The 19,887-nt window shown below is 38.0% G+C and overlaps 2 protein-coding genes and 2 long non-coding RNA genes across 5 annotated transcripts; 3 read left to right on the top strand and 1 right to left on the bottom strand.

The window, feature by feature from the left end:
• Positions 1-1,215: 1,215 nt before the first annotated feature.
• Positions 1,216-3,291, top strand: LOC149667662 (steroid 17-alpha-hydroxylase/17,20 lyase-like). Its single transcript, XM_089840922.1, has 2 exons — positions 1,216-1,701; positions 1,771-3,291. The coding sequence occupies exon 1, from the start codon at positions 1,216-1,218 to the stop codon at positions 1,624-1,626; it is 411 nt and encodes a 136-aa protein (XP_089697048.1). The 3' UTR covers positions 1,627-1,701; positions 1,771-3,291.
• A 527-nt stretch (positions 3,292-3,818) lies between these two features.
• LOC149667663 (uncharacterized) lies at positions 3,819-5,451 on the top strand. Of its 2 annotated transcripts, XR_016367918.1 has the most exons (3): positions 3,819-3,939; positions 4,064-4,285; positions 4,635-5,451. It is a non-coding gene; the product is annotated as an uncharacterized LOC149667663 (long non-coding RNA). The 2 variants fall into 2 exon arrangements; XR_016367919.1 differs by lacking the exon at positions 3,819-3,939 and having other exon boundaries at positions 3,973-4,285.
• LOC149667664 (uncharacterized) lies at positions 4,673-5,818 on the bottom strand. The gene is made up of 2 exons (XR_016367920.1): positions 5,470-5,818; positions 4,673-5,397 (listed from the first exon to the last, which is right to left on the bottom strand). It is a non-coding gene; the product is annotated as an uncharacterized LOC149667664 (long non-coding RNA).
• A 951-nt stretch (positions 5,819-6,769) lies between these two features.
• On the top strand, positions 6,770-12,782 carry LOC149667665 (glutamate receptor U1-like). Its single transcript, XM_089840945.1, has 4 exons — positions 6,770-7,450; positions 7,882-8,037; positions 9,240-9,501; positions 12,643-12,782. The coding sequence occupies exons 1-4, from the start codon at positions 7,250-7,252 to the stop codon at positions 12,648-12,650; spliced, it is 627 nt and encodes a 208-aa protein (XP_089697071.1). The 5' UTR covers positions 6,770-7,249; the 3' UTR covers positions 12,651-12,782.
• Positions 12,783-19,887: the final 7,105 nt, after the last annotated feature.

Raw genomic sequence — 19,887 nt, forward strand, 5'->3', positions numbered from 1 at the left:
TCGTTAAGTGCTCACAACGCCCACACTCTGCGTATTGGTTATCGGTTGAATTAATAGTTTAGAAAACCCATATAATAACAAAGTTTCTTCTGCACTAAAATTTCGTGATTCTGCGGATGTAAATTTAAACTACAGACAAACCTTTCATTAAAAATCCATAAATATCTCAACAATTTACTGGAACATGTTTATTTACCATAATTTAAATATAAATTTTTCTTTTTAAACATCATGTTACAATAATAACAACGGATATGTTATGGATTATGGCTTATTTCACCTTTCTCTTATATTTAGATAAGACTTCAAATCGTTAGATAATGTGGCACGTTGCAAATCTGTTATTAACAGAGAAATTTTAGCCATGAACACTTTCGTTAAGTGAGGTCTTTTGAGACTATTTACCACTTTCCGAAACCGCCTAAATTGCGGGAGTGTTTTCGAATGAGAACTCCCAATTTTGGTTTCTGTCTGTGTGACATGTGAACCCATAAAAACTAATTTTATAGGTGGTAAAAACACTAAAATATTGTGTATATAAAGCACCTTTATTGAGAGTAGCACGATGTGGTAACGGTGTCAAACTGTATTAAAATCACGTTGTGTAATACAGCCTTCCTTACAATATTACACGCCTTTTCTGCATTATTTCCCACTTCGGTAGTTCAAATTCACGCCATTTGAAGAATTTTGGAAGAACATACAAAGTACAAGCACTCAAAGAACAATTTTTAAAAATATTGTTTTAAAAGGTGTAAGAAATATCTCAATGAGGTGTAATAAATGTGTCAGTGGGAAATATTTTTAAGATGCAGTGCTAAAAATGGTCCATTTAACACTTTCAGAGGTGTTGTTTAACAACTTTAAATTAAGACGAAAGGTGCTAAATCACACCTTTTCTGCACTATTTCTCACTTCAAGAAAAAATTTACGCCTTTTGAAGAATATTAGAAGAACATATAGACACTTTAAGAAGATATTTTAAAAATATGGTAATTAAAAGGTGTAAGATTAAGCTTTAAAAGGTGTAATAAATGTGTCGGGGGAAATATTATTAAAACGCAAAGTGTTGAAAATGGGCCATTTAAAGCTTTCAGAGGCGTTATTTAACCACATTAATGGTGCTGTTTTTGGACCCGTCAAAATTAAGACAAAAGGTGCTAAATCACACCTTTGATTTTAAGAGTGTGGGCTTTTATCTCCGAGATCTTGAGGATGCCACCGCCAGTTCCGATGCTACTTCCTCACGCTGCTAACGTCGACACTTCACTCGGTGGGCGAAAAATTCCGAAAGGAACCATGGTCATCTTTGACATCAACGCTACCCATTTTGACCCGAATTTGTGGGAAGAACCGCGTAAATTGAAACCCGAAAGATTTCTGGATTCGTCCGGCAATTATTCGACAAAGAAATTTTCAGGTTACGTTCCATTCGGCGAAGGAAAGAGAATGTGTATTGGCGAGAAAATGGCTCGCAACGACTTGTTTCTCGTTATTGCTAATGTCATGCAAAAGGCGCGGATCGTCTATCATGGTCCGCGAAACAGAGGCGAAATGGTAATGGAAAACAATCCTCTTGTTAGTTTAGCGGCCGACTATGAAATCAAAGTAGTACCCAGGAGTTAATAAAATACATTTTTGGAAAAATTACTATGTTTTGGTACTTTGGTTATGGTTATAGTAGCATTGTATCAAATCAAAGTAAGGGTGAGAAAAAATTTAATATCATTCTCTCCCTTCAAGTAAATATGATCTTGGCAATGTTTTTAGTTTACTTCAATCAAGTGGTTTGTTTGTGTATTTGTTCCTTATGCGCAGTAACGATTCATTACCGAATCTGAACAAACTGTACCGCTTATATCAGTCACACTCTGCGGTACACTGTAACACTTCTCTCGAAGTGAAGTATTACAAACTTCTGGTCTGTAATATACCATTTCGATGTAACTAAAAGGGAAAGACACGCGGGTAAAACTTTGCCTTCCATCTCGCTTTTGGCGCCTGCACTGTGGTCTTTTTGTATCATGAGAGTGCGCAAAGACGGCAATGTATCAATCAACCCGCGTGTACGTCCCGATACTGAGCGAGGGAATAACGCATACGCGGAATAACGTATATTCGGAATAACGTATACTGGCAATAAGGCATAAATGGAATAACGCATAAATGGAATAACGCCTAAACGGAATAACGCATAACCGGATTAACGCTTAATTGTATTAGTGTATAACAGGATTAATGCATAAACGGAATAACGTGTAACTGGACTAACGCATACACAGAATGACGCATAAACATTTAGAGACGGTCCCCATCCCTACTTTAAGAAGGTTCTTTTCGGATCTCATTTGAGCTACGCTTTTCAACACTTAGCCTACCGCTGTAGTTTTTAGTGTATAATCGTTGTGTTATTATCATAAAGAAAAAAATATAAGAAATATTTAGCCCTGAATTCTACATATTTCTATAATTTAGTATAATTTTAGTTAATCAATTTAGAAACTCTGGTCTGGAGAGTTTTAATTTACAATATAATGTTTGAAACATTAATTAGGATAGCAAATTATCTTTTGTTTTCTAGAAAATTAATCATAATTTTAGAAAACTCTCTTCCGATTCTATTACGTAACCACACGTATCTAAAGAGAATTTCATCTTATACAGTGTGTTCCATTGTTCTAGGGCATTTTGCCTCATGGGATACCGTTTACGAGTTATAATTGGAGTGTTTTACGGATGACCCCTAATTTAGCATTGTCTGTCAGTTTCTTACTTAATTTTAAGCAGTCATCTGTGTAAAACATCTATCACTACACTGCTTCTGCGCTTACTTCTCTGCAGGAAAGAGTGGAATAGTCTATGCACCTCATCTCTATCTTCCTTGTTTCGTGGCGGAGATACTAACATAAACACCGTTTTTAGAACAATTATTGCTAAGCCAATTTGTGAGGCAAACTTTAATTAGTATCTGCCTCAAGTAATTCCTTTGAAGACTTAAAAGTTACCCATTGTTAAGATGAATCGGCTAAGATCTGGCCGCGATTGTGAATTTTCCTCATTAAATACTACTAATTTAGGCTTAAAATCTTTTTTATAAAAAAAAAGATAAATACTCTAAATTTAGATTATTCGCGGTGTATTATTATAGTTTATTTTCAGCCATGTCTAGTCAATACAATTGCCCAAAGAGCCATCTGAGTGGTTTAAGCATGAGCAGCGATAATATTAGGCGTTTTCTATGAGAGATAACAGACTTTTTTAAAGAAAACAATTAAGTAAAAATTGGATGTAGGGGGCCCAGTGTGGGGGGAGAGAAAAGCAGGGTGAACAAAACGATTTAAAAACTTAGCTAAGGTAGAGACTTAAAATAATCAGACAGTTTGCGTCGAAATTGGGACTTATTGGTAGTAACAACGAGGTCTGGGAAATAAGAATATTTTTTAAACTACTCCTTGGGACCAGTGACCCCCTAGTGTCCGAAATAATGAACCAGTAGTGGAAGAACTCAAGAGGTCCGTCGTGACCATGTAGAGAGCCTACCAACTTTACCGTACTCTATTACCAGCAGCGGAAGAGACCAAGAGGTGCTTTCTCCATCGTCAATTTTGTACGTCGAATGCGGTAATTGATGAGGGTCTTAATTTTGAATAAAAAAGAAAACGGCTTATATCCGTTTCTGATGGTTTCCAGCTCTAAAGGTTTTTTTTTTCCTTAAGTGAGCTCTTATTGGCTAGTTCAAACCCACGTGATCTTTGTTTTTTAAACTACAAAAATCAAACGGCTCCTCGTGTCGTTGGCCTCGTTGCGCGCTGGGAGGAAAGTATTCTATTCCTCGACAAGGTTCCGAACGTTTAATCGCGATTAAATTGATTTGTTAATAATTAAAGCTTTGAGATTTATGATAACTACTTAAAATTGTTTAAGATTTGTTGCGCAGAGGTAAATATATTTACTTAATGTTATAATTAGACCTAAATTTTAGCCACCCTAAAGTAACTATTTGAAGTAATGAGTTTTAATTATGATTTAATGTTTTAATTATACCAATTAATTTTTAAAATAGGCTTAAGATGGATTGGTCTGCCTTAGAGTGGAAGCAAAGCCTACCTGGACCAGCTTTGCAGATGATAAACACATTAGAAGAAAAGTTGATTAAAACTAATCAACAGAAACGATTACAACTGGATCTTGTTCAAGCTGATCCAGTAGTTGGCGTTGTAATGAACAGATACAACGCCAACTACTGGATCAGCTTGAACAAGTGGCTCAGAAACACAAAAAGAAGGTAAGCTTTTCTTTATAATATCCCTTACTTATTGACAGGCCACAGCTGGATTTAATTTAATAGCAATAGAAATGTATACTTTGTTTACGTTCATTGCCCTATTACGGAAGATGCTAGTTTCCATTTTCCTATTGTTTGTTTGTTTATTTTGAAGCTGTTATTACTTTAGAATTATTGAATATGTATGAAATAATAAGGCTATGTAGTTCTTTTATTCGTTGAAACATTGGTTTTAAAGCTTCTATCTCAAACCAATCTACATTTTAGTTTTAAATGGCTTTATATTAGGCCTAAAGCTAATAGGACCTAGAACTTCTAACGGAGTCATGTTGGGTTAAATTCATTATAGAATGACCCTCACAAAGAAGTGTTCAAGGAAAAGGAGAATGCGTTAAGGGAAGAGTTGAAAATTTTAATTTTTACAAGTTTTAAACTTATTTATTTTAATTTTTACAAGTTTTAAGGAAGTCTTAAGTTTAAGTCTTGGGGACACCTCTGTCCTTGGTACCACCATCTCTAACTGCCAGCAGCGGGACGGAACCAATAGTACAACAAGTACCAATCCCATCATCAGAAAGACAGTCCTCAGCAGAACCTCCATCCATAGCAAAAGAAGTCGAGACACCAAGCCAGACCTCCAATCGTCCTATCCGGAACAGACGAGTTCCTACACGGCTAAACCTTTAAACGTCATTGCCTAAATTTAACAATCAAGTGATAACCTGACTCTGAGACAATCAAATTTTGATTCCTTAGAGTAGTACAAATTCAAAATAGTTGATGCCCTTTTAAAAATAACTTTACAATTTGTTTAACAACATTATTACATTAAGTGCACAACCACAGTCCCTTTTAAAAATGTAAAACTAAATTCTTAAAGGCTTTTATGAGTATTATTTTGAACTTTTAAATTCTCGCGTTTAACTTATGTACCTCGAACTTAAAATCTAACGGGAGAGTATTGTCATATTCACATGTAAACTATTCCATACAAGATGTAGATGGCGCTAGTCTCACTAATCAAAGGCTAGAGCCTACCTCCCGACGGGAAAACACTCTCGCTCTCTCCTCGGCTCTGGACGGTAACGTAAACGCGTTGCTCCCATCCTGTACTATGTAATAACCAACCTTCATTAAATGTAGAATAAATCTTAAGTGTATAATTATCCCGACTAATTATTTACCCCGGATTTGAACACTACAGTATGTCTTCAGACAAGCCAAGAGCGAGAGATGAAAAAGCTTTCTCTACCCATAGTTTATACTTTTGTCGAATATCTGCAGACGCTGATGGGTCAGGTGCTGTTTCTGTCTTGTTTACAATATCCCAAAGACCTCGATCCCTCAAGACCATCTCCATTTCAAACCGCCAATTGACACAATTGGTTGACTTTAGTTTCGTAATCTGTCCCATGAGTGAGGTGCTACTGCCGTCCGCCATCTTTGTTTTTGTTTACTACACACTAATGTTGACCGTACCTTAAGCCTTTGCCTTCCAACGTTATTGCGTTTTTAAAGTCGTACATTGGTAACCACGCTCTGCTACTACATTGTTGGATGATCGAGTTAACGCAATAAAACAATGGCTTAGTTAATTAAATTAATGCAAAAACGTTTATTAGGAACAACAATAATACTGTTAAGAAAGACTGTATTGTACATCACCGTTAGGGTTTCCGGTACACACGCGAGTGAGACTGGGTGAGATAAAATACAGGCATGACAATGTGACGTCATTAATTTTGACGTATAAAGCTCCCCCTATGGGTAGTGACCCTTTGACCTATGTTAAAGTTTAGGCTATATTCTAACAAAAACGTAGACTTACAATCCGCGACCTTGGCTCAAATACCTAAGCAGTCGACAGGGTCACGGGGTTGAACTTTGTTTATTTTACGGTAATATAAGTGCCCCCAAGCGTATAACCACGGCGAACTAAATTGGTTTAAAAAATATTCTCGCTACGCGACACGCATGGGCCTAGTTCATCTCGGAGGCTCCACTCTAACCCAACTCAAATATGGAATAAGTTACCTTTCGAACATCATTATTTCGATTGCTTCCATTCCTGGTCTCACCCTAAACATTGATAACGTTCAAAGGGCAGAACATACAAAATGTCATAATCCGGTGAACAGCGTTAAAATTCTTATCATATCGAAGGGATTATAGTACATAAATCCCATTGATTTGAAATCCGTCACTCCTCAAATTTCAAAAATACTTTGGCACATTTCGGCAGAATGGGATTTCCATTCAATGGGAGTTCGGCTGAATGGGATTTCCATCCAATGAGAATTCTGCTAAATAGGATTACAGAAACGAAGGCAAGAGTAGAATATATTATTTTTGCCTTATAGAGATGGCAGATTTCATAGTGAAAACCTGTTGAATATAATTCGATTTGCCCTATAAATCGCGCATGTATACGACAGAAAGTTAATCGAAAATATTAGTGTTCACTCTTATTAGTGTTCACTCTTATTAGTGTTTCACTTTATTGTTAATTCTGTTTGCCTTAAATAATAATCCTGTTAAGGGAAGAGTGAAGTGGAAAATCAAGTGAGTTTTTATCGATTCTTCCACCAATTATAAGACCATTCTGCATAGTGAAACATACAGAAAATATCTCAGAATGATTTTAAAATTCAAATTAGGCTCAGATTTTATGGATAATTTGAGATAAGGACCTCCGACCAATCGCGTAACGCCCTGCCTTTTTGTTAATAAAATTCTCGTGGCACGCTCCATGCCGAATAAAAAAAGCGCGAGATTGGATTAAAGTTATACTCGCGATGTGACAATCATGGCGCGAGATGTAGAGTGTGCAAAAGAAATTTTGTTAAGAGAAAGGCAGGGCGTTACGCGATTGGTCAGAGGTCCTTATTTCAAATTATCCATAAAATCTGTACCTAATTTGAATTTTAAAATCATTCGGAGACTATATTTCCTGGATGTTTCAGTATGCAGAATGGTCTTTTAATTAGTAGAAGAATCGATAAAAATCACTTGATTTTCCTCTTCACCCTCCCTTTAAAGAGCTATGCGTTTCTTACTAGTCTTTTTAATGGATACAGTTACGAGCTGGTATTGTCGAAAGAACGAAGTTTCGGATTCAAGAAACGCGGCAAATGGTTTGGAGTCGTAGGAATGCTTCAAAGAAAAGTAAAGATGAATTTTATACATCTCACACACAAACCCCAAACCTTTAATTTATTATGTACAAACTTGTCACTGTCGCTCACATATTACATTATTTATGGAAAGTTATATTTCACAAAAAAATAAAATTCTTAAAATTATTTAACCTTCCTGTATAGTTTTTCCAAATTCTCAAAGGTTATTTTAGGGCATTTATTTCAAAGAAAAATAGTTTTAAAAACTTGACAAATTAAGAATCTTTATTGTTAATTAAAAGTGGCTTTGGGTTGACAACACATTTTAACCATTGCTATATTTCGTGCCTTTGTGTCATCATAAAAGAGACGAGCTCAGACCTGATAGGCCTAAACGTAACCCCTGGTGAAATCTTATCGGATATTAACGAAATTTGTCTTAATTTAAAGAGAAAATTACCCTCTACCTCCATAATTTAGGAAGTTAACTTCAGCATGACGCTTCAGAACAGCTTCCCAAGAAGTCTGGTGGTGGATTTTGTCCAGCCAGATGTCAACGACAAAGCCACCTTCGTTTTGCGCGCTCCGCTTGAATTGCCAAGAGCCTTGGCACTAATTAAACCATTTAGCTTGGAAGTAAGTACACCAGTAAAGGCGCTCGAAATATCATAGGACGGACGCTGGCAAAAAGGGACTAGTGCGTGGTAAGCTTTAGTGATCCAAAAGATAATTTAGTCCTAAAGAGACCTAATAAAGAGTTACTTTTTCCACTGGAAAATTAAAGGTGAACTTAAAAGAGTACATCTCATCTCAGACCACTTAACCCATGGACAGGCAAAACCATGTTAAACCCACGTTAACAAATGGCAATGCGTAGCACGCGCCCTCACGCGTCTGCCGACCGCAATTTGTTGCCAAATGTCCCGTAAAGAAAAATTTGTCTCTAATGGTTCGGGATATATTTTAGTCAAGGCTTAATGTTAAACAGACTTTATAAACAATACCAGAGTGATATTTACAAAAACTAACTTGATAGATCGTTTATGAATCTTTAATGAGAGAGAGGCTAAAATAAATAAATAATGAAATTCAACTAACTTTTATAATTTAGTCAGATTTTCTCCCCATATCGGTGACTGGAGATCTCTACTCCTCAAAAAACAAAATGGCGCGAATTTTACTATGGTTTGGCGAGAAACTTCCAACATCCGCCGCCACAGCGCTAGTGTCAGTCTTTGCTCTAAGCAAACCTAGCCCCAATTCAGTTGCCTGTCCATGGGTTAAGTGGTCTGAGATCTCATTTACCCAAGTCCATCTTTAAACAGTAATTTGAAAATTTTTAGTAACTTTGTTGTACCAGAAAATGAACTGATCCTTATTTACCTCTTACACAAAATGCATTAAACAGTACTAAGAAATTCGAACGTTCCAAGATGTATTAAATTACTAATCTCCTGTTGCTCGTGCCGTGATTTCCTTGCCGCCACCGCGTCTAGTTTTCCCAAGGATGATGGGGGGAGGGGGATGATCCGAAATCTGAGATAAATGTAAGTGCACTAAGTGTGGCACGACTCAGTTTGGGTGGGACGCCAAAAATGCAGGAGGAATCGTCGGACTCAATTGTAATTGGCTCAGAAGGGCTACAGAAGAACCAATTACAATTGAGTCCGACTATTCCTCCCCCATTTTTGGCGTTCCACCCAATGTTAGCCGTTCCACAGTTAGCGCACCTCCTTCTCTAAGATTTCGCATCCAACCCCCATCATCTTTGGTTCTCCTATCCCTATAGCGTTTAAAAGATCAAGACTAAACAAATTTCTTTATTGTAACTTTGCTAGGTATGGATTTGCATTCTGTGCCTGTTTCCCGCTATGGCCATTTTCTTGAAGTTGCTGGCGGTGCGATTTTTTGTCGATTTGAAGGCCTCGAATAACAGGTTTTTTTGGTCGTTCGGTGACGCTCTTTGGTACGAATTCGGCGCCCTCCTTGACACCGGAGCCGAACCACCCAGGCGATTGGAGCGCAGTTCCATGAAAGTCGGCTTGATTGGTTGGCTCATCTTTTCCATGATCGCCTACGCTTCCTTTTCGGGTCAATTAAGTAAGAAGCAAAATGTCTCTCATATACAGTGTGGAAGAGATCAGAGCAACACCTACCTTTGTGGAAAACCCCCAAAACCCCTGACGGACTACTTCACTGCAGTACATTTTCGAGCTCGTATACAGGGTGTTACATGTGTCATTGTATGCAAATGAGAACGTGCAACAAGTATCATAGTGAATATCGTTTAATGATATGCACTTTGAAACGTTAAAGACCTACGATTAAGCTTAGGAACTAAGGCATCACACTACAAATTAAAGGGCTGTTTGGTAAACCCATCAGCGTAAATGTTCGATGTGCCTACCGTCGTGGTGTAGGCACTCTTCAAGACGATTTCCATGCCTTGTATTACGTTTTCTAGCATTTGAAGAGTGATTCGTTCAATTGCGCTTCGAATTCTGGCCGTCAAGTCGTCTACATTTAAAGGTTTGTTGCAAACACCTTCCCCATAAGAAGAAATCAAGTGGGGTTAGGTCAGGGGATCTTGCTGGCCACGGAATTGGTCCACCTCTACCGATCCAACGGTTTGGAAAGTGCTCAGTTAGCCATTGGCGAACATTGACCGCCCAATGTGGTGGCGCACCATCCTGCTGGAACCACAGGTCCCGCATCACTGCTAATGGTAATGCGTCTATCGCATCATTAAACTCGTGGCGCAGGAAGTGCAAATACCTGTCACCAGTAATGTTGTCCTCGAAGAAGAAAGGTCCGATGATTCTGTTCCCCAGAATGCCACACCAAACATTTATCTTCCATCGAATTTGATGGTAATGTTGCCGTAACCAGTATGGATTTCGTTGGGTCCAGTAATGTAAGTTATGTCGGTTTACCGTACCATCCCTGTGAAATGTCGCCTCATCAGAAAAAATAACCTTTCTTAAGAACAATGGATCGGCTTCAATTAGCTCGCGCATGGTAAGACAGAAGTCTTGACGTCTTAGGTAGTCATCGTCCGTTAAGGCTTGATGGAGGTGGATATGATAGGGCCGGTAGTGATGCCGATGTAAAATGGCAAGAACGGTTGAATGGCTTAGACCAACCTCTTCTCCGACCGCTCTACTACTAGTATGAGGATTGGCTTCAAAACGTGCTAGAATGTCGACTTCCCTATCATGATTACCAATTATACGGTCTCTTCTACGTTGACGGTCTTGCACGATGAAGCTCCCGAAATCTCGTAGGTTGTCTCTAATATTCGTGAAGGTTCTTCGAACCGGCCTTCGTCGGTTTGGGAAGCGTTCGGCATAAAGCAATGCCGCTTGTTGAACGTTACCGCGACATTCACCCAAAATAAACGTCATGTCCAATTTTTCTCGGTTGGAGTAGGCTACCATTCGTCTACGACACAGGACTTAACAACGTTTATACGAACTAAGCTGCTAGTAACGACGCGTACGTTTGATTGAATAATGTGCCGAATTCTCAGTGCCGCGGAAAATTCTGACCTTCGTAACCTCGTATGGATTCCTTATCTAAGTAGGCCAAAGCCACGAGTTTAGTGATGCGATAGACGCATTACCATTAGCAGTGATGCGGGACCTGTGGTTCCAGCAGGATGGAGCGCTACCACATTGGGCGGTCAATGTTCGCCAATGGCTAACTGAGCACTTTCCAAACCGTTGGATCGGTAGAAGTGGACCAATTCCGTGGCCAGCAAGATCCCCTGACCTAACCCCACTTGACTTCTTCTTATGGGGATATGTTAAGGGGAAGGTGTTTGCAACAGAACCTTTAAATGTAGACGACTTGACGGCCAGAATTCGAAGCGCAATTGAATGAATCACTCCTCAAATGCTAGAAAACGTAATACAAGGCATGGACAATCGTCTTGAAGAGTGCCTACACCACGACGGTAGGCACATCGAACATTTACGCTGATGGGTTTACCAAACAGCCCTTTAATTTGTAGTGTGATGCCTTAGTTCCTAAGCTTAATCGTAGGTCTTTAACGTTTCAAAGTGCGTATCATTAAACGATATTCACTATGATACTTGTTGCACGTTCTCATTTGCATACAATGACACATGTCACACCCTGTATACGAGCTCGAAAATGTACTGCAGTGAAGTAGTCCGTCAGGGGTTTTGGGGGTTTTCCACAAAGGTAGGTGTTGCTCTGATCTCTTCCACACTGTATATCGCTATATTAATTTGTAGATGTAATTCGGTTTGCATTCGTACTCGCGATTTTCATGGACGAGTTAACCCTAGATGTTCGAAAATAAATCGTTGTCTCAAGCCTGGTTTTCACTGCCGAATATTTAACGTAACATAAAAAAATAATCGGCAAAATTTTGCGGAAAATTCCTTAAAAAAAGGCGGCAAAACGTTTTCACTAAAACTTGCAATATCATAAGTACCATAATTACCCCTGATAAGTAAAACACGCCCGTTGGTCTAATGTAACCAGCATGTTCATCTGAACCCTATACAAGTTAAGTATAAGCGACGCCGTGCGGCCTTTTTTGTCCCAACTTTTTAGCCAATGGGAAACGTTTCTAAGGGTGCTCTAACTTCCCAGAAGTCTGACTTAGAATCTCGGTAAATGGATAGTGCTCATTCATAGATTCTGGGTCAGAATTCTGAGTAAGTAAACATTAAGGTTTCGTCTGCTACACGTATGGACACAGGCCACAGAAGCCCAAGCTACAAATATCGTAAGTGTAATTGATGAATTAGTACCGTTATCCATCATTGTTTAATATATGTCGCAACAAAAATGTTTTAAGTTACAACCCTAAACCTATACTCGCGCGCTTAAAGGTCGCCATTACTCCAACACTGGTCCGTGGCCTACAAGATATCTGTAGGGGAGGTCTGAATATGAGCCTCCGCGGACGATTTACAGTTTCAAATGACTACAAGAGGCCGCCTCCATCGTTTTTTGGGTGAAAATGCCCGTTACATTGGTCCTATGGGCGTGTTGTACTTATCAGGGGTAATTATGGTTGTTATGGTAATATCATGAAAGTGGGCAAGCTCGTGGAGACCAAGTCTTACCAGTTATGTTGAAAACACACCAATAGCAACCTATCGATTTTTTTTAGAATTTATTGTCTTTGTAAAAACGTTAATTTGTATCATATAAATAAGGATTAAGCCAAAGTCCTTTAACAAATCGTTAACTATACATTTTTAGAAATTTAACTCGACCACACAAACGCCTTCAATTAAAAAAAATGACGTCGAAAATAAACCTCTCGCGAGGTGATCAAAACCAAGCCTATGACGTCCCGCATTCGTCGATTTCTATTGGACACCGCTTTCCTTTAAGCAAAAGTTTATTAGGTAAGTAAGTAAAAATTTGAGGAAAAATAGAAAACCAATTCCGTGCTTGCCGCCCAAAAAACGCGAAATTTTGCGACAAGTTACCGGTTTTTCCTGCGTTTTGGGCCAGTGAAAACCAGGCTTTAGAAGCGAGGGGTTAGTTACTTGAATAATCAGGTGTACAAAACCGCAGAAATCGATAACTTGATTTCTAGAATTCTTAGAAAATCATCAGTAATCAAAATCATTCTTGTGGGTAATCAAAGGTAATCAGAAATCTCCGATAATCACTGGAAATCACGTGAAATCATAAGAAAATCGGAAATAATCACATGATTTACTTACAATCTTTCGTAGTCTCCTCGGAAATCACACATTTCGTGAACTAATCTCGCATAATCAATCGAGGAATTCGGTAATTCCAAAATAAAATTCGTAACCAGTTCAGATAGAAATAATTACTGAATTCATCGTAATTCACGAAGAATCCAGTGCCCTCTTAAAATCAAAGGTGTGATTTAGCACCTTTTGTCTTAATTTTGACGGGTCCAAAAACAGCACCATTAATGTGGTTAAATAACGCCTCTGAAAGCTTTAAATGGCCTATTTTCAACACTTTGCGTCTTAAAAATATTTCCCCCGACACATTTATTACACCTTTTAAAGCTTAATCTTACACCTTTTAATTACCATATTTTTAAAATATCTTCTTAAAGTGTCTGTATGTTCTTCTAATATTCTTCAAAAGGCGTAAATTTTTTCTTGAAGTGAGAAATAGTGCAGAAAAGGTGTGATTTAGCACCTTTCGTCTTAATTTAAAGTTGTTAAACAACACCTCTGAAAGTGTTAAATGGGTATCGTTCCTTTCAACAGAATTCCCAATGGACCGAAATCCCATTCGACCGAATATCCCGCAATGATTTTAGATTTCCAGCCCAATGGCTATATTCCCGATGGACCGAAATCCCAATCGTCCGAATATGCCCCTAAAAAATACATGAATATAACTTGAAACACTGAAGACGTCAGCGATTCGCTGGTGTAGTGGATACGATGTTGGACTGCGAAGCGATAGGTTGTTGGTTCGAATCTCCGAAAGGTATGTTAATAATATTAAAAGTGAATGTTTCGTGATACTAATTAAATCGCTCACTTTTTTCCTTTCAAGGCAAGAGATATATAGAATTAATAAAGAAATTGTGCTTAAAATGAAGTACAGTCTTAACGGTAGTTTCATCAATGTCTTTAAGTTTTAAATTAAAATTTTAATATTTTGGTTTCGGGTGGGTTAGGTTAGGTTAGGTTAGGTTGGGTTAGGTTAGGTTAGGTTAGGTTAGGTTAGGTTAGGTTAGGTTTGGTTAGGTTTGGTTAGGCTATGTTAGTTTAGGTTAGGTTAAGTTAGGTTGGGTTAGGTTAGGTTAGGTTGGGTTAGGTTAGGTCAGGTCAGTAGGTCAGGTTAGGTTAGGTTAGGTCAGGTTAGGTTAGGTCAGGTTAGGTTAGGTTAGGTTAGGTTAGGTCAGGTTTGGTTTGGTTCCAATAATTCGTTGACACCTTTTCCAAAATATGCTCCTTTTAGTTAGCTACCACCTTTTCCAAAATATTCTCCTTTTAGTTAGCTACCACCTTTTCCAAAATATTCTCCCTTTAAATAGCTACCACCTTTTCCAAAACATTCTCGTATTAATTAGCTGCAACCTTTTCCAAAACATTATCCTATTAATTAGCTGCCACATTTTCCAAAATATTCTCCTTTTAATTAGCTACCACCTTTTCTAAAATATTCTCCTATTAATTAGCTGCCACCTTTTCGAAAAGATTTACCTATTAATTAAAAATATATTTAATGCAAAGCCACACAGTATGTCTTCTTCCAGTTCAATAGAATTTCGGTCCAATGGGACTATAATAAAATCGCACCTTTTGGCTACGTTCGGTCGAATGGGACACCACAAAAAAGGCGTTCTGTCGAATGGGAATTCGGTTCAATGGGACCAAAGCGTTAAATGGACCATTTTTAGCACTGCATCTTAAAAATATTTCCCACTGACACATTTATTACACCTCATTGAGATATTTCTTACACCTTTTAAAACAATATTTTTAAAAATTGTTCTTTAAGTGCTTGTACTTTGTATGTTCTTCCAAAATTCTTCAAATGGCGTGAATTTGAACTACCGAAGTGGGAAATAATGCAGAAAAGGCGTGTAATATTGTAAGGAAGGCTGTATTACACAACGTGATTTTAATACAGTTTGACACCGTTACCACATCGTGCTACTCTCAATAAAGGTGCTTTATATACTTTTCACTGTACACACACAATATTTTAGTGTTTTTACCACCTATAAAATTAGTTTTTACCTCTCCGAGTGACGTATGTCACGTGAGAGGTATTACACCGGCCGTGTCTGTCTGTGTGTGTGTGTGTGTCTGTGTGTCTGTGTGTCTGTCTGTCAGACCCCACGTGACCGCGTTCGCAGTTTGCGTATCGGAGCAAACGTGTTCCCAATTTCCGGACTGCATTGACAGTTCACGGAAATTTGGGTTTGTCTCCTCTGGCTATTCTATTTGAGTTCCAACACCACCAGCTTTGGTTTTCGTCCACTCCACATGGACACTAGTCTGTACGTGCTTGCTTCCAAGCACCATCAACTTCTGTTCTTCGTCAATTCCACATTGACACCAGCTTCTATACACTACCATCTTCTGTTCTTCGTCAATTCCACATTGACATCAGCTTCTATGCACCACCATCTTCTGTTCTTCGTCAATTCCACATTGACACCAGCTTCTATGCACCACCATCTTCTGTTCTTCGTCAATTCCACATTGACACCAGCTTCAATGCACCACCATCTTCAGGTCTTTTGTCCATTCCACATGGACGCCAGTACATTCTGGCTTCTTTTCATCCGTCATCGTTTGGTTTTAAGATATACGCGGCGATCGGCTAGGGTTACGAGAAACGTCTAGCCTCCCAATGGCAGGGCTTCCACCAAAGGTTCACGCGAATGCGTTTTTATCTATTATTATAATGGAATCGAAACGTATATATACCCCAAAATTTGAAAAAAGCGGGCAAGAGGGGTACCCTTCACTTTAAACGTCAATATTAGCAAAGTTTCGAAAGATAATAGGAACAACTTTATTTTAAACGATTTAACTATTTTTAAAGTTATTTACTGGCGATTAAAATAATTAAAAATAATTATATTTATATAAATATTAAAGATAAACCCAAGTACCGAAGTCGTTAAATCATTGCCTCCTATATCTATCAAGGCCCGTGCATTGCGTTATATTTCGTACATTGTCTCTTATATCTTTTTAGGCCCGTGCATTGCGTTATATTTCCTACATTGCCTCCTGTATCTATCTAGGCCCGTGCATTGCGATATATTTTTGAGAACAACAACCAAAATGGGAAGCTCCTCTCAGAACCATAATAATTTGTTTTCTCTGTTATATGAAATGAAAATATGGATAATATTTTCGGCAATTCGATTTGAATGGCTCTTTCTGATGTATCATTCTCTCAGCACTGTTCATAATGGACAGGAACGTAGAGATTCGAGACACTTGGAATTACGATAGTGTTTCAAATCCTCTGTAATGAGGGCTTAACGACTTGGAGTGACTGGAAAGATAGATACACATCCTATTTTTTAGTTGTACCATGCGTACCACAATGTTGCCAGGCGTTTATTGAAGGATGCTTGGGTACTTGGTACAGACTGTTACGTCTACCAAGTTTCCTAGCATCCAAGAATAAATAGGATTCATAGAAGCCAGTGTTATGGGCATGTCATGGGTCAAGTCGTTAAATATATCGACGCAGTTAAATAGCTGATGGCATTATTTTATCCACTTTCTCATTGCGTTTCGAGTGGAAGTTCAACTTTGGCACGGACGACAGATGGCGCTCTTAACCTTCTACCCCCAAAAATCGCTGTTGTCTGCTCGTTTTCCCCTTCCGCGTTTTTTCGTTATAAACTTATGATTTAACGAACTGTTAAGATAAAATTTCATATTTCCTAAGACAGATAAGCTTCTACTCCTTTCATCTTACTCCCAGTTAGATTTAACCTTGTTAAAACATAATCAGATGAATTTGAGTTATAATGTCGTAAAATCCTGTGCATACAGTTACCTAGGAGTGATAGAGACATTTTTACCGTTTTACGTTTGAATAAAAATACCGCTTCCAGTAGTGGGTTTATAGTACTCCTTGTTTGTGTAAGATTAGTGTAGCTGTAGAGCGTTGTTGCTGTTTAGTTTATACGCCCCCTAGGCCTATTTGTGAAAGACCTTTTTTACGCACTTGTATCATTCTTTATTTGAAAAAAGTGTTGGCAATGTATATTTTTTAAATATGACGGAATTGCTGTTGGTATGATAGCGCCCTATTTGCTAAAAAAACCTTTTTTTTAAACAGTTGATTCATTCTTTGATAGAATTTCGAAGGAAGAAGTTAAGTGTTAGATTTGCTCGACTAATTTTGTTCGGCAAATAATATAATTAAGCCTTACGTATTACTGAAGGAGATTGATTTTGCCAACCTGTGTGAGTATTTAAGGAGATTGATTTTGCCATCCTTTGTGAGTATTTAACTGAATAATAAAATGGAGGAAGATAATAATTTAAGTAAAGAGGAAATCAGAAAACGAAAGGCAAGGCAAAGAATGAGGGCAAAAAGGTCAGATCCCGAATTTAGGAAACGCGAAAATGAAAGGAGAAGAGCGTTAGCCGCGGAAAAAAAGGCTGTTTCTGGAACAGGTTCTAGCACGCAAAATGTTGGTCCTACCACGAGGCCAGTTGGCCATGATCGTACGAAAGATAATGCATTAAATAAATGTTCTATTGAAAGTACTGTAGGCGTAGGCATATCTATTAATAAGGAACCCAATAATGTACAAAATGTTAATGCTAATATTAGTGTAATAATCGAAAGCGATGAACAAGTACGAGCCTAGCTTATGTGTGATTGGGTTGTGGCTTCCATGTTTTGGGGACATTTGCTTTTTGTGTGGCGAGGTATGATTCAGCTTTGATATGGACAAATGTTACAAATCATACTGGTAGACTAAGAATACGGTTGAGGTATAGCGAGAGAGTAGAGTTTCCACAGCAATTGAGAGATATTGAAAAGGCTTGAACAATTGACTATTTTAAAATTGAATTCCTGCACCTGCAAAGAATTAAAAAAAGCGATAGATGCATATATTTAGGTTGTTTAAGGGGTAGTGATAGTCATCACCACTCGGAGAGGTAATATTTTGGCTTTCCCAACTTGTTATGGGTTCACATGTCACACAGACAGAAACCAAAATTGGGAGTTCTCATTCGAAAACACTCCTGCAATTTAGGCGGTTTCGGAAAGTGGTAAATAGTCTCAAAAGACCTCACTTAACGAAAGTGTTCATGGCTAAAATTTCTCTGTTAATAACAGAGTTGCAACGTGCCACATTATCTAACGATTTGAAGTCTTATCTAAATATAAGAGAAAGGTGAAATAAGCCATAATCCATAACATATCCGTTGTTATTATTGTAACATGATGTTTAAAAAGAAAAATTTATATTTAAATTATGGTAAATAAACATGTTCCAGTAAATTGTTGAGATATTTATGGATTTTTAATGAAAGGTTTGTCTGTAGTTTAAATTTACATCCGCAGAATCACGAAATTTTAGTGCAGAAGAAGCTTTGTTATTATATGGGTTTTCTAAACTATTAATTCAACCGATAACCAATACGCAGAGTGTGGGCGTTGTGAGCACTTAACGATAAATTAGCCTTGTTTGATTGAATTAAAAATGTTAAACCCGGGACGCAATGCGTCAAAACAATTAATGATTATAGAACTTTAATTATGGGTAATGTCAAATAAGGTGGACTTCGATACTCTTCATTAGATATTAAGCTGAAAGGATTTAAACACACTTATTTGAACAATGGGTGTCGAAAATAAGAATGGAAATTGTTCAACAGAGGTGCAGTTTAACACCTTTTCAACTCGTCTTTCGTACTAAAAGATAATTGTTACTCTTTTATGTGTGTTGTGCAATTCCTTACAGGATGTGTCTCAGCACCTTGGCGAGCTTAAAATAACACTTTTAAGCGTGTCGCATAACAACTTTAAGAGTGTCGCGTAACGCCTTAAAGAGTGTCGCCTAACGCCTTAAAGAGTGTCGCCTAACGCCTTAAAGAGTGTCGCCTAACGCCTTAAAGAGTGTCGCGTGACGCCTTAAAGAGTGTCGCGTGACGCCTTAAAGAGTGTCGCGTGACGCCTTAAAGAGTGTCGCGTGACGCTTTTAAGAGTGTCGCTTGACGCTCTTAAGAGTGTCGCGTGACTCTTTTAAGAGTGTCGCGTGACTCTTTTAAGAGTGTCGCGTGACGCTTTTAAGAGTGTCGCGTAACGCCTTAAAGAGTGTCGCGTGACGCCTTAAAGAGTGTCGCGTGACGCCTTAAAGAGTGTCGCGTGACGCCTTAAAGAGTGTCGCGTGACGCCTTAAAGAGTGTCGCGTGACGCTTTTAAGAGTGTCGCGTGACGCTTTTAAGAGTGTCGCTTGACGCTCTTAAGAGTGTCGCGTGACTCTTTTAAGAGTGTCGCGTGACGCTTTTAAGAGTGTCGCGTAATGGTTTTAAAAGTGTCACATAACACATTTAGTAGGTTTTATAAAGCTAATACCACCTGATCACCAATTCCTTTTCCTTAGCTACTTTTTACTCAGGGATAAAAATATTTTCTTAAGAAAATATCATCTTTAAAAAATGCTGTTATATTTACTTTAATACGAACAATTACGTCTTTTTCCTTGCATTTATAATCTTTGGATTGACTTCAAAATTAAAAGATATATAGAAACGGAAGACCTCATATAAAAAACAAGTTATTGATTTTCAATCCCGCAGTATTATTATTTAATTTCCATGTTTAATTTCAAACGGTGTTTTAAAGGTTTTTATTACCGAATTTACACCAAATTATCTGGAAAAACTCAAGGTGATGAAACTCTATTTTGGGTGTTTTTAATTTGCAAAACATTTGTTTTCTTAAATTACACTCTTTTGAAACTTCCATTTCGCTAAATATTAATTATCCACAAAACTATTT

This window comes from Phalangium opilio, unplaced genomic scaffold (assembly GCF_054372755.1).
Source record: "Phalangium opilio isolate 3A_F unplaced genomic scaffold, DU_Popi_V2 ptg000056l_1, whole genome shotgun sequence".
Lineage (NCBI taxonomy): Eukaryota > Metazoa > Arthropoda > Arachnida > Opiliones > Phalangiidae > Phalangium > Phalangium opilio.

Bases quoted from the DNA above. Each gene is read 5' to 3' on its own strand.
- LOC149667665 (XM_089840945.1), top strand. From the start codon at position 7,250: ATGCAGAATGGTCTTTTAATTAGTAGAAGAATCGATAAAAATCACTTG. The intron at 7,451-7,881 runs GTAAAGATGAAT...TCCATAATTTAG, and splicing joins TAGGAATGCTTCAAAGAAAA to GAAGTTAACTTCAGCATGAC. The intron at 8,038-9,239 runs GTAAGTACACCA...TAACTTTGCTAG, and splicing joins TTAAACCATTTAGCTTGGAA to GTATGGATTTGCATTCTGTG.
- LOC149667662 (XM_089840922.1), top strand. From the start codon at position 1,216: ATGCCACCGCCAGTTCCGATGCTACTTCCTCACGCTGCTAACGTCGAC.